This window comes from Melospiza melodia, chromosome 24 (genome assembly GCF_035770615.1).
Source record: "Melospiza melodia melodia isolate bMelMel2 chromosome 24, bMelMel2.pri, whole genome shotgun sequence".
Classification (NCBI taxonomy): Eukaryota; Metazoa; Chordata; class Aves; order Passeriformes; family Passerellidae; genus Melospiza; species Melospiza melodia.
In genome coordinates, this window is record NC_086217.1 from 9062066 (window position 1) to 9081340 (window position 19275).

A 19275-nucleotide genomic window follows, 5' to 3' on the forward strand; every position below is an offset into this window, starting at 1 on the left:
TAGTAAGCAATATTTGATTTTATGTTGAAAATTGACCTTAAATTACTAATTGGTCTCAATTTCAAACAATTATTTTGTTTAGGAATGAACCTGTGTTATGATCCCAGCAGGTGACAGGTAAAAACAAGCAGACATTTTAAAATACCACAAGGCTGACCTGATAGGAGAGCTCCCTTTTAAGACAACTGCCCCAAAAAAGGGTTAATGGAAGATTTAATTATTTCCCTAACAGTAACCAAAAAGACAATTTGAACCAGCTGCAACCAATAACAGTTACTGTGGCAGAGAGGGGTGCAGGTGGAAAGACTGGTGCTTTTTCAGTGCTGCACTTGGAAAGTTCCAAGTACAACATGGAATAGGGAGGGTCATGATGATGGTCTTTCAACACAAGTTAGAAATCACAGAGGAGATTGGAGTTTATTTTTTCCCACTATTCCTTCACTTCAAGAGGGAGAGTACCCATGAGTCAGGGGGAAGCCAAATGGTGGCACATATAGTCTGATTTATATTGGTTCTGAAAGGTAAACTTGTGTTGTCCCAGCACAAGGAGTGTGATGCTCAGGGTCCTTTACCGCTGTTACCTTTTGGGCTTGAGTTTAAGCCCCTGTCTCAAACCATCTGTGGTCCTTAGAGGTTTTTAGCTGAATGAATCTGACAGGTCTGATCCAGTCCCAGCTGTGTATGTGCAATCTAATATCCTCCTAAGGTTGTGTTTGTGTGCAGCATTCTGGGGTTTTGATCCAAAATTTTGCATTTTCCTTCAGAAGTTGCCTCCCAAGTCTGGCCAGCTGGCTGAGCTCTGGTATGGAAATTGAGCTGGGTAGCTTTCTCCACATAGTTCCAATTGTCAGAACTGGGAAGTTTTGTAAAAGCTACAAGAAAAGAATTGGGAAGTTTTGTAGCTTTAGGGCTCCTTCGGGTGGAGGAAGGACTGGTGCACAAAGTGTTCAGGTTCGCCCCAGAGGGCTGAGCTAACAGATGCTGGCTGGGTCCCTGCTCTGAGGGGGTTATTGCATATTCATGAGCTGACCTTTTGAGCCACTCCCAATGCAGGGAGGCCGTACATCTACATTTTGGGTGCAGTATTTGGAATATAAAAGTTGCCTATATGACTGAGTGTGAAAACGGCTTGGGGTTTATTATCTCAAGTCCTTTCTGTCTGCATTTCTTCTGAAGTCCCTCCTTCTGTCTGCATCTGCTCTGGGGTGGCCCACAACCCCCCAGTTTATCTAGCAATTACTGTCTTCCAAGGTAGAGTCACCAGGGTATGCAGTGGGGAGAAATGGCATTCTAAATTAAGAGCCTCTCACACACTTGCAAGATGATAATTTGTCTGTAACAAAACTCCTCATTAGAATACTGTTAATTTCCTTTCTGTGGCAATTATAGCACAGCACTAGCTCATATGTGCAATGTGCAGAGATATTTCCCTGAAAAAAAAAAAACAACCCAAACCCTATCATTACCAGTAGTGAAAAACAGTCCTTAGAGAAGAAAAATGAACTTGTAATTTTGCAGCAATTTCTCAATTTAGAGGGAGTTTGGTGTTAAGGTAAGAAGTTCTGGGGGTTCTCGCTGTTGTTGATTGCATTCCTGTTAAACTTCACAGTTGGCATTTTCCCACTAGCATCTGGAATCAGAGATGATACAGTCCCCAGCTGAATGGAACCTGTTACCCCTGAAATTCAGCTCATGTATTCTCTCTTTACTCTAAAAACTCACTTCCCTCCTCCCTACAGACATAATGACTGCTGTTTCTTTCTGTTGGCATAGCATATTTTTGCTTATCCATCTGTTTTGAAGTTTTGATGAGGTTTAGTTTTTCAATCAAAAAGAGATTGTTTGTATAATCACTGTTTAGTGCCTGGAATATTTTGGCAGGAGTGGTGTGAGTGAAGTGGGTTAGTGCTTCTCAGAAGTGCTGGATTTGGTATCCTGCTCTTATGCTTCAGGAGAGCAGGCTGGACAGGCTCTAGACCAGGGAGAAATGGCTCCAGGAATTGCCTTTAAATGTGCAGAAGGTCTGCTCTGTTTCACTGATGTCATTAAGGGGACAGAAGCCCTCCTCTTTGTCAGCTGCACTGAAGACCTGAGAAGAGCTTTTATTTTGTTGTCATTTTCCTACCTGAATCCTGAGCTTGAAAAGTTCTCTTGAGGTCCAAGGGCTCTGGTTTTACTTCTCTGCTGTGTGCCCTGCTACTGCAGCATGGAAGATCCTGCTCCTTTTCCAGAGGTATTCTAGCTGATTTGTTTTTGGTTTTGTGGTTGGTTGATTTTTAAACAGGTTGTAGAGAAAAGAGGGGCTTCCAGCTTGGTTCTGTACTCGTGGCTGAGGTGTGTCTGATCTGGTACTGGACCTTTTCATGAAGAAAACACAGCCTGTGGTGCTGGACTCTGCTCTGACTGTGCTCTGTCTGGCTTTTAGCAGAAAGCAGAGGCACTGGCACCATGTGGATCAGCCTGGCTCTGCTCGCCCTTCCCCCTTGCCAACCTGCTATTTCTGTACTTGATTAGGAGAAGCTGAAACTGCTGGATTTTTGCCGGCAGTCAAGGCATTCCTCAAGTTCCTAATCCAGGCTCCAGATGGTTAAGTTGTCCATCCTGACATATAGGAACAAATAATTATGGTAAAAGATGTAAACCCCCGCACCAGCCTCTGCCGGTGAGCCTCTAGGACAGAGAAGTCTGTAGGGAGCCCCGATGAAGCGGCGCGTCTGGTCACCTGTCCGCGGGCAGGAGGGCAGGGCAGGGACGGGCCGGGCCCCGCCGCAGGGGCTGCCCGGTGCCGGTGCCGGTCACGGCCGAGCCTCGCGGGTCGCCCCGCGGGAGGCGGTGCCGGCCCTGGGCAGGGGCCACCGGCGCTGCCCCCCCGCCGCCGCCCGGCCCGCATCCCGGACGTGCCGCAGCTCCGGGCTCTGCCTCCGAGCGCCCCCGGGGCTCCCCCCGCAGCGGGAAGGGCGGACCCCCGTCCCCGGGCGATGGCTCGGGGGAGGCGCCGGTCGTGCCCGGGCCGGGGGCACCGCCCGGCCGCAGGGGCGGGAGGCGGGGAGGGGTCACTGCCCCGGCCGGAGCTCGGCCGCGGGGATGCCGCCCGCCGGCGCTGCCCGCGCTAATTGGATGTTCCGTGCATGGAGGATTTCCTCCCCTCCCGGCTGCGGGAGTCATGAAGGCAGGCTCGGCTGCGCTTGAAAGTTTGCCAACCGGCAGCTAGGTTTAATTTCTTTAAGGATCTGGGGAGAAGGGGGGGCGGGGGCTGGAGGGGGACCGTTTCCAAGCATGGGAGACAGGCTGCCGGAGCCTCACGCCAGCTCTTCCCCTGCTGTGGCTGCCAGCTCGGAGGCGGAAGAAATCGAGGTGCTGGACTCTGAAGATGTCCTACCTATGGCCGCAGAGGATGTAAGTTTCCTTTGCTCGGTGTCTTCCCCCCTTTCCCCCGGGCCGGGATAATCGGCTCAAGCTATTCATAGCTGAAGCCCGGGATGGGCGCAGGAGCGGGGCCGGTGACCCTGCGGGACCAGGGAAAGCCGCCGTCCCCGCCGCCCTCCGCGCCTCCCGCCGCTGGGTGTCTGCGGGCTCCAGCAGCCGCCGGGCTGGCTCCGTCCCCGGGGCCGCAGCTCCCGTCCTTCCCAGCCCCGGCAGCCCGGACAGCTCCCGGTTCGCTGGGTGCCCGTGTCCGGCGGGTGGCGGCTGATCGGGCAGGGGATCGGACTGCGCACGGACGCGGCTCTGGAGCCTGGCGAGGAGCTGACGCCTTGTCTCGAGAGGCTGCCGGGGGACAGAGAGCTCCTCCAGAGTCACAGCCACCCTGAGGGTGACAGATGTGAAGCGCTCCCGCTCTCGGGAGCTGCTCCCTCTTCCAGCCCCCGAGCAACAAACAGTCGAGTAAGTTTTCTCTCGGCTCGGCAGGGCTGATGGCTTCTCTCCACCCTCCGAGCTCTGAAGGCACGTGAGGGATGGATAACTTAGCAGCGCTCTCTGCTCACCCAGCCCAGAAGGACGCGAAGGGGTCCTGCGCACTCCAGATCTGCTCCTGCCGTGCTGGGCGGCAGTGCCTGCAGAGCTCGGGCAGTCGTTCTGCATCTGCCGGACACGGAGGCAGGAGCTGCCGTGCACCTGTCTGGGAGGGAGTGAACGTGAGAGATCCTGGTGCATCCCAGGACTGCTCACAGCTCTCATTCCCAGCAAACTTGGCTGGGATGAGGACTGAAAAGTGTCTGCTCAGTCTGCAGCGGTAAGTGCAGGGTCTGTTCCAGCCTGTGAGACATAGAGCAGGGATGCTAAATGTCTTTCTGAAGCGGGCTCTGGCTCGGGTCTTGCGCCACTACAAAAGGGACACTTGGGAGCTGAAGGTCCAGCAGCGGCACATTCCCTCGGCCCTCTCTCAGCCTTTTTGATGCTGCTGGAGGAAGCCGCCCAGGCATGCTTAGGGACAGAGTCTGTGTTTCACCCCCCAGCCCTTCTGAATCACCTAGAATTCGGTTACTGTTGGATTTTCCTCCCAGAGGGCAATGGAGGAAGTGCAGTTGCTTGCCAGAGCTGCATTCCCAGTCTGTATTCCTGAGCACAGTGCAGTCAGGAGGGAGCGTGTGATGCAGGTTGACCTCTGCTACAGCACTGCCAGACAGTCCTAAGAGGAGATGCCTGACTCAGGAGTGTGTGTAGCTATGACTTGGAAATGGTGGCTTTCCTGGAGCTTTTACAGTCCAGGTTTCCAAATCCCATTGCTGGCTTACATCAGACTGTGACCTTTTCTCTGACAAATTTTGTGCTTGTCTGGATGGTCCTACAGGAAAGATTTCCTGTTGTGATACATGTGAGCCCCTTGGAGTTGCTCCAGCCTCTACACAAACGCAGCCATTAGCAATTCAGTCCTGCCAGGGGGCCCAGGAGATGCTGAAATGCTGAGTGCCTGGCAGGTTTGGGCTCCTGGGACAGGAGCTGTCCCTCATGAAGTCTAAATTCTCATCCCAGTTCCACTGCTGCCTTCCTGCTTGACCTTGAGGTAGGAGAGCTTGGGTCAGATCCAGCTTGCAGTGTCTTGCCATTACTTGCATTGTTATTTGACTCTGTACCTTGTTTTCTATAATCAACAAAACCGAAGCCTGCAGCTGCACTGGTTATAGGAAGCTGCTGAGACCTGGCAATAGATGATGTGACAGAAGCCTGAGGTATCATGTATCATCTGCAAGTCAGAAAAGCAGGAAGCGGTGTAAATGCCCTCCTTCTGCTCGGCCAAGATTTCCTGCTGAAACAAGCAGGCTACAGAGCATCATCTCTGAAAATTTCAACTGCTCTGTGCCCCCTGAGACCTAGCTGGGGGTTGATTTGTGTTGTTGCTATTACATCTGAAAGCCTGATGGAAGCTCTCTGGCTTGGCCAGCAAGAACTGACACAAGGTCAGTTCTTTATGTGTTATTAACCACAAAAATATAACACAGTGGAGGTTTGGCTGTCACAGCCTTGACAGTGTGTAACAGCTCAGCTGTGATGTCATTGTAGCTCTCAGAGCAGCATTCCATAAAGCCAGGATTCAGACAGTCCCAAAATGTTCTGTTTAAAGTGCTGGACTGATTTATGATGATAAATGAGAGCTTATAAATGGAGAGAGACATGGGAGGAGGGGAGCCAACAACTTAACTAATGAAAAGTAATTCAGTGGCCTGATGCCCCACTGTCTCTTCAGTCAATTCTGCTTTAGATTTGCCTACCATGTGAAAGGAAATGTTCTTCTAAGACTAGATAAGACTCTAACCAGATTTCTGCTTTGCTAATAGCACTGTGAGGAGATTTGCTTATAAAGGTCTGATATTTGTTGTTTTACTCAATTTGTTTCTTTTTTTTGGGAAGGTAAATGAGAAAACAACGGACCTGGAAATGTTCAAATATTTCTGGGGATCCTAAGCCAGTAGTTACCCCAGTGCTGCCCCATGGAAGTTGCTGTCTTCTCAACTGGCCCCTAAATCCAGGATAGATGAGAGCCTTAAACAATTCAGTAGGAATTTCCTCTGTTTCGTGGCACAGTGAGGCAGGGAGATGAGTTGATATCAGTCTCTCTACAAAGCAGAAATCAGAGCCAGTTTCCAGCTATTTTTTTCTGTTTCCAAGTGACAAGGACTTGTGGAGTGTTCACATGGTTGTGAGCATCAAAGTGGAGCTTCCTCCTATACAGCATTTTAAAGGCAGATCTGATAGAACAGAAGATGTGGGGTAAATCCTTGCAGTGGGCTCTCTCCAGCCTTCCACCCTCCCACCTTGCACAAGAGGAATTAGCTGTTTTTCAGATGTGGACATGTGAGGCTCAGAGAACTGATGGCTTATCAAAAGCCTGCAGAAAGCCAGACTCAGGAGCAGGCAGCAGACAGGGCTCTGACAACCCAGCAAAGGAATTGATGGGTCAGTGTTGGGCCACAGGATCTCAGAAAGTGATCTGGAAAAACATTGCTAATTCATCCATTCCGTCAGTATACACAGAGCTATCTTGATCTCTGTGACTAAAAACCCCTTTTTTCCTTGCTTGCCTGCAAATAGACATAGTGGGAGAAAACAGAATTAACACATGAATGTTTTGAGTTCATCCAAATTTGGATTTGTAAATGAAAACTGTTCTCCCTGTGTTTGGTAGATTCCCCTTCCTCCTCCTCCGGAAGGGTAGGTGATTCTGGGATGAAGAAGGATGTTGGAAATGGCATTAAATCATTTGGTTATTTCTCTGTTAGAATATACTTCTACAGTTTGCTGCATGTTAATGTCATTGCTCTTATACCTTCTTTTTACTCTTTTTCCTCCCTCATGCTGCCTCTCAGCACTGGAAAGCCCTATTTGATCAGGTATGTGAACAACTGATATATTCTCTCTGTCTTGTGAGCAAAGAGCCTAACCTCTGGTTAATTCCCTCTGTACTGGCTTTCCCCTGCATTTAAAATACAGCCTAGGAGAAATGTGCTGCATGCTCCCATGCGGGATGCTGGTGTGCAAGTCATAATTATCACGGCTGCTTTGGGCCTTTCTCAGCTTCTCTTCAGAGCAGCCAGGGACAGGAGTGAGCCCATCCCTGGTGACCCAGGGGCTGAGCCAAGGTGCTGCAGCAGGTGCTCTGTTTCCTGCCAGTTGTGCTGTCCTTGCTTGGGGATTAAAGGATCTTCTGCTCTCTCAGGCAGGCAGACTAAGACCTGTAAAACCAGCACAGGGTTCTTTGAAATGGCTCCCCAGCAGCTAAACTGACTTCTGCAGGGTTACATCATCCAGGCAGGACCTGCTGCTTTAAACTTGCGCAGGATGAGCAAAGAATCTGCTTCTGTACCAAAGACTCTGGTTGTGTCAGGTAAAAGCCTTGGGACAGATCTGTAGCTGGCTGAAGTCAGCACAGCTCTGAAGAGCTCCAGACTGTAGCTGCTGAGGTTTTGGGTTGTGGGTTCTAGTTTGTAGATGATGTTTTTAGCTGCTTTAATGGACGTGTTTGCTTTGTGGTATCCCTTCCATCTGCCGGGTTGAAATGTGTAGCAGCTATAAACAGGGATTTTTCCAGGGTTGATTTGCTTCTAAACTGCAGCACTCTCTTGATGTCATAAACTTTTGTGCTGTTGTGTGTGCATGTAAATGTCACCTTCTGTGAGGGAGCTTCCTCTGACGCTGGCATCATCCTGGCAATAAAGTTCGGATGGGATTTCATCCCCGCTTTATGAAGCGATAATCTTGCCTCTGTGTCTGGCTGCACTACAAAGCCAAAGCTGTGGTGCAGCCTGCACAAGGATGTCCTTGGTACCCTGGGGGTCCTGTTATCATTCAGCTATTAACTGGGGCTGCCTGTTCTGATGAGTGCTCATTTATACAGGGTTAGCCGTGACCAACTGCTAATCCACGTGTCTGGACTGCAGCAAGTTGGCTGTGCTACAGTCAGCAGGCAGTTGGGAGCTGGGTATTATGATTGTTGATCACACCTAAATTGTGTGGTGTGTTTGAATCTGCTGGGGCTCAGAGGGGATGCTGCCACTGAAAAGGTTGATGCACAATAAATTGCTTGTGGTCTGGGCTGAATGTTTGTTTCAGCCGCTTTGAATTCTCCTGTCTCCAACACTGGCCCTAATTTGGAGTCTTATTCTACAAGCATCCTTTGAAGTCATTGAGTCCTTGTGGGATGGGGCTGTTGGCTGGTAGCTACCTCAGGCTCAAAGAGAGGAATCTGTAATTTCCCATTGGACTTATATGAATAGTAGATGGGATTTTTTCCTTTTTTTTTTTTTCTTTTTAAGGGGAGGGAGTTTGACTGTTGGATGTACAGAACACTAGCCCAGTAACAATGGAACAGGCTGTAAAGACAGACCTTCAGTAATTAGCTGTGTTTCAATTAGGGCTGCAGCTGAATTTTAAACCTTGTCTGTAAGACTTTATTATCAAAGAGAATGCAACCTGTGACAATTACACATAAGTCCTGAATAAATCAATGATGTCCTTGTTGCCTGTGGGCAAAGCTGACGTCTTCCTGGAGCATTATATCAGCAAAGCAATGCAATTAGTCCTGCAGTGAATTGCAAGATGCTGTTTGTCATGGAGCAAGGTTGCTATTCCCAGCAGCAATGTGCTAGGAGGAGAGGGAAGCACTTTGTTCAGCTCTGATTGGCATACATGTGAAACATGAGGACAGTCTCAATAACTAGAGAAAGCCTGTGTGTTGGCACTGGGAACAGTTGCAGCTCTCCCTGGCAGTCAGGACCTGACTGGGTGTGCACTTGCAGTGGCAATGGGTGGCCCAGGGTGCACGGGCATTTGTGGCTCCTGGGCTGGGACTGAGGTTTGGGAGCCACCTGAGCTGAGACACGTGTGCCTCTGCACTCACCACCTCCCAAGAGAGCAAGAGAAGGCTCTGGAGAAAGTGTTAAGAGTATCTGGGAATTTACAGGCTGGTAGTCTGCAAGTGGCTTGTTGCTGTTATACTCTGTCACCCCAGAAAACTGTGAAGGAGAGGTCAGTGCACACACCCCCAGCCTTTGAGAGGGGAATGAAATTATTATTAATGGTTGTTTGTTTGGTTTGGGGTTTTTTTAGGAAGTATTTTTAAAACTGTCATTCAAGTTTACTGACCAAAAAAAGCAGCAAGTTTTCTGTTTAGACATACAAAATTTAAGGGGTTTGGTTTTTTTATGATCTCCCCCTCCCCAGCTTAAATTAAAAATTCAGAACTTCTTGATGGAAAAATTGCTGCTCAGCTATAAAGCAGTGCTTTTTGCTTGGTTATTTTAGGAGAGAGGAGTGACTGACCATGTTTTCTGTAGGAATTTTTTATTTGTTTTGATCCAGCTCTAATCTGTCACACTGGGAACTGTCAGTATCTCAAGCCAGGATCTTCAGCCACTTGCAGACTGATTTATTTAAGAAGTAAAGGAACTTAAATTTGACAAAAACTCAAACCCAGAACTGCTTCCTATGCTTTGAGGTTCAAAGAAGCCCTTCCCAGGACAAAATCCTGACTACACTGAAGCAAGTACCGAAATTCCTCCTGGATTTAGTGGGGTCAGCACTTCACCCAAGAGTTTGGGAACAGGCAGACTCACAGCTCTTCAGTGCTGCAGCCAGACAATTACAGTTCAGCTGCTGCCTCATACTGTGCTTGCAAGATGTGGTTTTTATTACAAGGCCATGGCCCTCGGGCAGCTCTAACTCACTTTTATATGGGAACTTTTATAGGGATTCATACATTTATTTATTGTGCTCATAAACACCCTCCACCCCCACACACACATTAGCTCTGCATCTGCTGCCTTCTGCAGTGCCTGCACCATCGCTGCCTGCTCTGTGCTGTCTCTGTGAGGAATCTGAGCTCTGAGCAGCTCTCTCCATCCCTCTGCAATCACTTGGGGTTTTCTTCATTTGTTCTTCAGTGGCCAAAGCCCCATTTTTTTGTTAATCTTCTGGTAAAGTTGAAAATGCAGCAATCCCAGGAGCAGCTGCTGACAGTTTCATGCTTCTCTGTGTTAATAAGATTTGTTAATTGCCTTGCACTCAGACATGAGAACATCTCCCAGTCCTTGCTGAAGCCAAGTTGTGTGATGGTTGGAGAGTGATTCTGCAGATGAGTGTCCTGAGGGGCTGTTCCTGCTTTGCTGCATCCTCTCTAGGGCCTTGGGTGCAGTTCTTTGCCACCGTGTCCCCAGTGCCCCTGCTTTGGCAATGACTGCAGCTGCTTGGTGTTACCCAGCCCTTGGCTGGGCTGGGTGAAAGGGGCTGGGTAGGACATCAGTGTTCTTGGGACAGACCTGCCTTCTGAAGGTGGCTTTTAACCTTGTCAGATGCTAGGAGCTTGTGTCATCTTCTCTGCTTCCCCATCCCCATGGCTGTTGAGATTTTGAGGATGAATTAGCATTATCAGCCCTCATCTTGGAGTTCTCACTTCTTCTCACCCATACCCTGGTTTGTAGTCATGACAACAAACTTGTTTTAAATAGACACACAAAAAACTCTCTAAAAAGACCCTCCTTACTGCCTCAACACCTTGATCCTATTGCTTGTCAATCCAGGCTGTGTTTTTGTTGCAGCTGCTTTAGAAATCCTAGATTCCTCCCTGAGACTTGTATGTGGGTGTGATGGCAACAGATGAACAGAGTTTATGGGGAATGCAGAGAGATGCCAAGTTACCCAGTCTGTGTAGGCAGCTAATGGAAAACTTGAGCTCAGAAACAAGGCTGTAGAGACAGACATGCACTTGCCAGGAAGAGTTCAATTGCTGACACCACCAGCAGTGGGTGCAGCTGAACCTGCTCCACCATGGTCTCATAAAACATTAAAATATGCTTTAAAAGATGCTGACTTTGCAGCTGCCTTAAATCCAGGGCTGGTTCCTGAACAATTGAAATTGCAGAGCAATCCATAAAATTGGGGCAGCTATTATCATTGTTGGTGGTAACAGAGGAAGAGAATTATTTTGAACTTAATGATCTTTTATGTTAACTGTCCCTTTTTTCTGGGTAGCCTTTAGTGCAGGCAGGCAGAGCTATTTCCCACGCTGTAAAAGAATTTCCAGTTTATTTACTGGGGCACTGTTGAGCTAAACATGACCCTTCACTTTGAAACATTCCCCTGCCTATTGTTGCTGGCAAACCCCTGCCAGCTGTGGCTGCAAAACCTCTCCAGGCAGGTCTCACTGAGCTGTAGGCAGTGGTTTGTGCCTTGAGATTTCATCTCTTTCTCTAACAAACAACTTGTGCCTCACTGCTGGTTTGTTGGATCACTGGGAACAGGTGGAGCACAAACTGGAATATAAAGAATAGGAAATTATGGCAGTGATAGCAGCAGTATAGCCAGGGGGGTTGAGCCCAGGGTTTTGTGTAGCCTTCAAGTCCTTGCCTGAATTTTGGACTATTGCTGCCTTTATAGTGTTCATTGGGACATCTGTCCCCATTTAAATGGAGTGGTGCTGCAGACAGGAGGCTGTGGAAACTGTGAGTAGGAAATAGTCATCACCTTTCTACTTCATCTGCTGAGGTGAGTGGGGAATCAGAGGTGCTGCTGGGAAGACTGTCCATGGTGATAAGAGATAAGCATCCAGGCCCCAAACCAGCATCTGCCTCGTCTGCCATATCAGACGCTTCTGAGAGTGTGACAGGAAACGTGTCCCCTTCTCCCCCTCTGCCAAGCTGTGCGTTGTAAAGGGGAGAGACATTTTAAAATCTACAAGGGTCTCTTTACAATGCACAGAGGGGGTTCTGCATCTGCCCCACGCCTTGAAGTCTAATCTCATTTACAGTTGTCAGCGTGGGCTGCTGGAGGAGATGAAAGGCGGAGGACAAGGAGGGAGAATAGATTAGTCCCGAGCAGAGGGCACGGGGAGTGCACCTGCCTCTGCCGCGCTACCTTGAGGAGGGGCGGCAGTGGCAGCTGGGCGTGTGTCATCTGCTGCTCTTTGAGGCACCCAGCCATGGAGCACACGATTAATGACTCGAGGGGCTGGGCTTTTGTGAGTGATAAAGCCCTGGGATTTAGGCTGGGCTCTCAGGCTTTTCTCTGAGCAGCACCATCACTTTACATTTCTCAAGTGGCGTTGCGGTCTCAGCGAGCTGTCTGTGGCCACAATGCTTCCCTTTCTCCTCTCTCCCCAAACCGGGCTGACCTTTGCCGAACAGCATTAACCCTTTGACTCCTCCACTTTGGGTTATGGGGTTGGGGGAAAAAAAAGAATCCCTTCAAATTCATGGCCCTGTGGATAGCCTTGAAGGGATGAAGGGGATGGTAGGAGATGTGTTTTTGCTGAAGATTGGTTTGCTGTTGCCCTCTAGATTGTCAATTCCTCACTGCCTTCAGCCAGAGGCTTTTTTGAATACAACCTGGGAAAGGGGAGGGGAATTTATCCTTCCCTCAGTCAAGGAGGGAAACTTGGGCATTGAGCAGCAAATATATGTCCAAGTGACTATTCCCTCTGCAGGATAATGTCCTTTACCATGCCTGGATTAGCCTCTGTCCATCCCCAGTATTGTTACAGTGGATGGCAATCTCCCAGCACTTCCAGGCTTATACCCAGATTTGACTTTTAGCCAAAATACCCTGGAGTGATGGCTTAGCATGAAAAAGCCACATGGAGATCATTAATGATCTTCCCATCCCTTGCAAGATGAACAGCAAAATTGTCCCAGGTTCCTCCCTAATCTTCTATCACTGCACATGGAGCACCAGCCAGCCCTTACGCTGAATGTGGATCTCTTTATTTTACACCTTCCCTACAGCTTGAAAAGTTTGTGGTCAGCTATCCCATTTCTCCTTTCCCTGGCTATTTGGGCACTCTTCTCTCCAATCCCACCAGCCTGTACACTGACTGTTGGCTTTGACTAGTGCAAAAAGTTGGGAGTAGAAGCCATCAGTATGAACCAGATAATGGCAGCATAGCAAAGACAGCACTCTTAAGCCTGTGCCAGTAAAAGCAGGCATCTCCTGAAATGTTTCAAGGAGTCATAACAAACACACCAAAAAACACATGGAGGCTGAGTCAGTCTTACACAGCTCATGAGTTAGTGGCAGCTTGATGTCTCTAGTTTTGTAAAAAGCCTCAGGAGGCTTCCTACTCATTACACATTTGTGTACCTTCCACGTCTGAGCCTAGAAACCTGCACATTGGAGTGTCCAGAGCCGTGTGTCTCTGCTGCTTCCTGATCCCAGCTGCACTGAGGGGCTTTGGAATCTCTGCTCTGCTGTTTCAGCTGGATGTGTGGGATGGGATTTAGGCACATAGATCCTTGCTAATGCATTGTTCTCAAATCCTGTCTTGCACATAGAAAATCACTGAAGCAATAAAAACGTTTAAGCCTGCGTGTTTAGAAAGAAAGGGGAGAAAAAGCCATAAACACAGAGTGGATTGATGCTGTTTTGCAAATCAGCTGGTGCATTGTGCTCTGTGGCTGTGTGCTGCCATGACAGAGAAGGGGAAGAGATCATCTCATCTCCAAAGGAGCAAGCCAGCTGCTTAGCCAGTGGAAATAGTTTGGAGGTGCTTTTCTACACCATCATCACTTACACCTGTAACATTTACTGGACTTTTAAAGTTACTCTCTACCAGACAAAACAAATGTTTCTCCTCTACAGTAGGAAGTATGATGTTCCCATTGCTTTCTGGTATTTGCAATCAGTGCAAAAGTACTGGGGCACGTTTGCAAATTAAATGCAGCAGTGGGAGTGTTTGACAGCAGCCAAGAAAGCTGTGATCTCTCTCTGCCTCCTCACTAGGTGTTGTACTATATGTTGGTCTGAAATCAGTTAAGTAACAGCAGACCATGAGACAAAGTTGATGGGATTCAGCTGATGGGCTGTTTTCCTGCACCACTGTACATACAGGCTCCTGAGGGAAGCTGATCTCTGAATGCCCTGGATTTTTGTGTGATTCAAACCTTGTTGTGTTTGCCTGTTCAAGCTGTAGCACTTCTTTCCCTCTCCCAGTCTCTTGAGTGGTGGCATCAAGCCCAATCTGGCTGCTCAGGGTGACACAGGGAATATTCTGTTCACTAGAGATAATATTTCTTGGTGAAAAGTGTAGTGAAAGTCCTGAATGTTTGTGATCCCTCTGAGTCTCACTTGAACCTTGAATTCTTTCAACTTTAAAAGTAAAACCCCACACTAGCAAGACACAGAGAATTTATGAGTTCTTAGTGTCCATTCCTGTTGCTTAGGAACAGGTATCTGCAGTGACCCTGTGTTGTTGGTAAGACTAACGATGTATGAAACTGATGTTAAACAAGCAAGATCAATCTTGCCCCTAGGAACTGTTCTTCATGTTCTTTGATACATGACATGCTTTGTAAGTAGCAAATACTCTGGAGCTCCTGAGTTCATGAGGGAAAGATGAATGAGAAGCTGGAGGCAGAGCTGTTTGTGACTATCATCAAACCTCTGGTGTGATACATTTCTTCAGGGCAGTGTTCCCTGAGGAAACGTCTCTGCCTCAGTGAGCCTCCACAAAAAGGTACCAGTGATGAATAGGAGTGCCTGGTTTGGAGAGCATACTTGTTTATGATGTACAGTGGCAGTGGAAGGGTTTGTTGATGGCAGCCTGCAGCCAGTGAGATGTGGCCTTGTTTGCCTCTTGGCAGAGGAAGGATCAATATTATAGAAGGTGAAAAACTGGAACTGTCACAAAAACTATTGGAGGACCTGATCCTGAATGCTCTGGCTTGGTTTAGCAAAGCACTTGAAAACAAGTGTGACAAGTGTCCTGGATTGTTTCTGTGTCTGAATAAACTATGTTTTGCCGGGGTGGGTATCAGAATGGGGTGTACCCTAAGGAATTTAGAGACCAAAGTGGGATTTTACTTCTGCCCCTTGGCTCTAAGACAGAGCCAGATGCTTGTGTTCCTGCCACTCCTCTCACATTTATGCTCACACTGAGAAATAATGGAAATTAGGACTTGAGCATTTTTTCTCACTTCAGGCAGTGGCCTCCATGGAATGATGTTGGGTTTTAGCCTTGTCTTTTGCCCTGGGGAGGAAAATCAAAGTGTTTATTATGGTTCCTTCTTCCATTGGAACTGCTGTCTCTTCCCTCAGCTACTGCTTTGTTGCTGATAGAGGAGTTGCTTTTGCACACAGTCCTGCTATCGCTGGATTTCCGTTTCTGGGTTATTCTCCTCCCTGTCAATAAGCAAGGCATAAATATTTTTCCTTCATATGTCCTCTGACAATAGTATTTAGGTCTTGGGGAAATGTTTATTTTTGCATTTAGGCAGCCCTTTTGGGGGAGACTGCTGTGGAGAGCATGGGAGATGGTCCTGCTGCTGCTGTCCTTGGTCTCTGAGCAGTGCTTGGAGACCATGGCTGGAGGAATAAGTTCCTTCCAACCTGAATAAAGTGTCTGAAGAATTTTTATTAAGCTGTATTTGCTTTATTACACTTGGACTTCCCAACCCTGGGAACTGTTTGGGCAGGTCTTGTGCATATGTGCTGTGTGCAGGATGTGCCTTTGACATATTAAATATTCTGGTGTTGTCTCTTCTAGGGCTTAATGAACCAAATTCAACAAGACCAGTGTTCTGGATGGCTTGTTCCAGGGTAGTGATAGCCAAAATTCCTCCCAAATAATTGTTTTAATGTATCTGAAACAGTGTTTTCCATCTTTATTCCCCCTGTGCTCCATGAGCTGAGAGCTGCCATTGCTACATTGATTTATGGGATCTTTTAGTGTTGGTACTGGTGGCCAAGAAGAGCCAGAAAGTCATTTGCCAGCTGCTGATTTATGACCCTAGTGAACAGTCCTGGAAAGCACAGTAAGAATTTTCTGGGCCTTATGCAGTTCTAGCTGCCTGGAAGCTCCAGACTGTTATCTGACCATGTGGAGTAATCAAACTGTGAAAACTAATTAACTTTGGTGCCTGCTGCAAAACAAACAAAATCATGCAAAAATGCTCCACACTTGCAAGCAGCAGTGACTTTATGGGTTTATAAGCCTGTATTTAATGACCAAGCATGTAGTGCAGTGTGTGAACCATGTTCCTTTTGCTGGCTTCCAAAGCTGAACAGAGCATAACAAGCTTTACTGATCACCAAGGCTCTGAACACCAGCTTGGGATAAAGTTCTCTTTCATCCTTATTAATTATGTAGCTGATGTGCAGGTGGAGGTTTGACACAGAGCTGCTTTGGGTGGTTTCTTGTAGTCTAAAGCAGCCTGAATTACGCTGAGCTGCTGCAGTTCATTCAAGGAGAGCTGCTCTCTGCAGTGGGAGTACTGGAGTCTTTCTGAGGTCATTCTCTGCTCCTCACACGTAGGTGACTGAGCCCTTTCTCAGTGGGAACACCAAGGTGTTTTTCTGATGTTAGCAGACAAAGAGCCAGCCCTGCTCAGGCCCTGTCTCCCGTGGTGGGGATGCTCTGTGTGTGCCAGCTGTGATGCTGACATCAGGGCAGAGATGTTTCTGGCTGCCCTGGTGTTGTGTTCCTCACAGTGCCAAGGCACTGACCAGCACTGTACAGGTGATCCAGCCTCTGTCATCTGACACCATTCAGAGGAAGGCAATGACTGCCTGTTCTCCCTTAATCAGATTACTGAGGTAATTCTCCTTCATTCTCCTCACTCCTGCATTACTCAGTAGCCCCTAATACTGGATGTTTAACTCTGTCTTGTTAGACTCAAAGCTGTTGATTCTTGTTATCCTTTCCTAAGATCTACCAGTTTAGCCAAGATGCTTGTCATGATTGCTGATACGGGAGCAGGTATTTGGAATTTGAAAGTATCCTAAAAGCAGGAAAACTGTGATGTGACAAGATTTTAAAAAATTATTTATGCTCTTTCTGATGGATGTGCTCAAGTTGTCATGGTACTCAGTACCAGAGCACCAGCCAGCCTGGGTCTATCCCAGCTTTAGTTTTCTCCACAAAGCTTAGTATTATTGCAGAGCTATTATTAACCTAAAAGAAATGTGTGCACGTACTCACTGCTATAGAATTCTGTTTTTCACACATCAAATCAAATCCCTGTGTATTTTCACCTTCCTCCCAGATCTGGCAGACAGTGAAAAGGGGAGCTATTTTTAATATAAGCTATTTTTATTTTTATTTCATTTAAGCAATATTCTGAAATGTTCTGTGTTTTGAGTCCAGAGTATGAAAATGTAGTTTTTCTCCTGACAGGTTTCATGGATTATTGCTATAAAGTTTCGTGTCTATAAAGGAAGAATAAAACTTCCTTCAGGAAAGGCAGAAGTTCTGATTTTGGGGGATACATGTTTTAGTTCCTTTTAGAAACTGAAAAACAGTGGCAGTCACTGTCCTCATATTAAAGAATTTACCAAGAAGGAGGAACAATTAATCAGAGGAGACAAACAAAAGTCTTGTATGGCAGAGTGGTATCAAAAGATCCAGTTCTCTGCCAGGGGGGAAGATGACAGTCACTGGATTAGGAATCATTTGCCTGAATCAGTATTTCTGGCAACCAGAGAGATTGGCATCACTGTCAGAATGGTGCTTACAAACATTTCATCACCTTCTAGCTGTCACTACAGTTCTGTCATCCCACTGGAGTGCCTGCTCCACCTGTCTTCCTGAAGGGCTGGCCTGTATTGTCCAGGAGAGAAGATGAATTTCTGGTCCAAGTGCAGTGCCTGCCCAGAAGAAATGCATGCAGAAATGTTTCCTCCTTTGCCCAGTGAATGTGCCTTCTGTGCCTGAGCCCTGTCTGATGGGCCAGAGGGGAGCTCACTCTCCAGAGCAGGTCCATCCTTCCATGCTGAGAGTGTCCTGCACCTGGGATGTGCTGAGGGGATAGCAAGTTGTTCCCAGGGTGCAGATGCTGGTCACAGCAATAAGGGCTGAGGCCTCTGGCTTTGTGCTCTACAGGGAAGAGGAGGGAGAGAGGCAGAGCATGACTGTACAGGAGGGCTGGAGTTGGGGAAAAGCAGAGTGCCCAGCTTTGCAAGGTAGCTTTAGGACAGGACTTCAGGCCAGGCAGTAGGCAGGAAACCTTGGATGTGACAGGAGCAACATTCCCACATCAGCACTGAACACACACTGCTGGAGCTGCTTCAGTGCAAAGCCCAGCTCAGCTTTTTCCTGGCTCCCAGTGCTGGGGGGGCTGTGTGTGACAGTCCAGGTGGTTTCTGTGCTGGTGCCCCTTGAACTGGGACAGCCCTCACCTGCCCTGCTGCAGCCTTTTTACACACAGAGTCACAGCTAATGAAACACAAGGTAGGAGGAGTTCCCTGCACTTGTATGGCAGAACTTCTCCTTGCTGAGTACATTTCCAGCCTGGTTTCCAGCTTGCAGCACGGGGTAGGCACAGCCCTGGTCCTTGCTGCAAGGGGTGCCTAGCACAGCCATGGGTCACAGCATCCTGGCACCTGATAAGGCTGAGGGGCACAGCCAAGCCCTGAGCCCAGCAGCTCTCCCCGGGGCTGCCCTGCAGTGTGCTCCACTCTTGTGCCTGATGGAGCAGAAAAGGGAGGAGCAGCAGTTGTCTCCTGGGGCTGGCTGGGTCATTGGTGTTTCTGCTCACCAGACATGTCACTAAACAGCAGCAGAGAGAGACCCAGTGGCTCAGATCTGATTAACCTCTGCAACTTTATGCTGTGTCTTAATTGGATTAGCTGCAGGGGGGTGGTTTTGCTCTTGTTCCTGATTTTTTCTTAAACAGGTACTTATCACTGTGACATCTGATGGAAGCAACAAGTTTGAGTAGCAAGACCTGTGAATAAATAAGCAATGTTTGCTTCTTCCCCACTGCTCAGCTAACAGCTCCTGCCCTTCCTTTCTAAGGCACTGCTGTAGCTGGTGCCTGTGAGATGGCTTTGTGTAAGCCCTGCTGTCAGATCTCCTGGGAGGTGTGGGCTTTGCCTGACAGCCTGAACCCAGAGTCCCTGATTGGTAACCACAGTTCTGTCACTTTTGGGAAGGATTTCTGCTCAGCAAATGTTCAAAGCAGTATTAACTTTCCATGTTCAGTTTCTTTCATCTTTTCTCTGAGCTTTTTAGTTTCCTTCAGAGCCCAATTCTTCTGCACCTCAGGGTTTTTGCATGTATCACCACAGTGGCTGTGGGTTGGAGGGAATTTGCCTTATTCAGCACTGCAATAGCCCTTCCTCTTCCAGGACTTCAAAGCTCATTCTCCAGTATCAGTTCATTTAGTTTCATAGATGGGAAAATGGAATAAGGAGATCAGTAATCATATTCTGTTACAGTGGGGAACTGCCTGCTGCAGACCTGAAAAAGGAATTGAATTCATTTGATTGTGGAATTGCCCCTAATTCCTCAAGGTGTTGTCTATCTGTGTGGTGCCCAATTGAAAAAATGGAGAACCAGTTTAGGGGAGTACTCCC

The 19275-nt window shown here is 47.9% G+C and overlaps 1 protein-coding gene across 4 annotated transcripts in view; it reads left to right on the forward strand.

The window, feature by feature from the left end:
* The first annotated feature begins 3265 nt into the window (after positions 1-3265).
* The window catches only part of RHBDL3 (rhomboid like 3), a 57971-nt gene continuing 41961 nt past the window's right edge, over positions 3266-19275 (forward strand). For 2 of the 4 annotated variants that reach the window (XM_063175957.1, XM_063175960.1), the window contains exons 1-2: positions 3266-3396; positions 6804-6827. In XM_063175957.1, the coding sequence (XP_063032027.1) occupies positions 3277-3396; positions 6804-6827 (144 nt within the window). In that variant the 5' untranslated portion in view covers positions 3266-3276. The remainder of the gene's footprint in view (positions 3397-6803; positions 6828-19275) is intronic. The other 2 variants (XM_063175958.1, XM_063175961.1) reach the window with 1 other exon arrangement.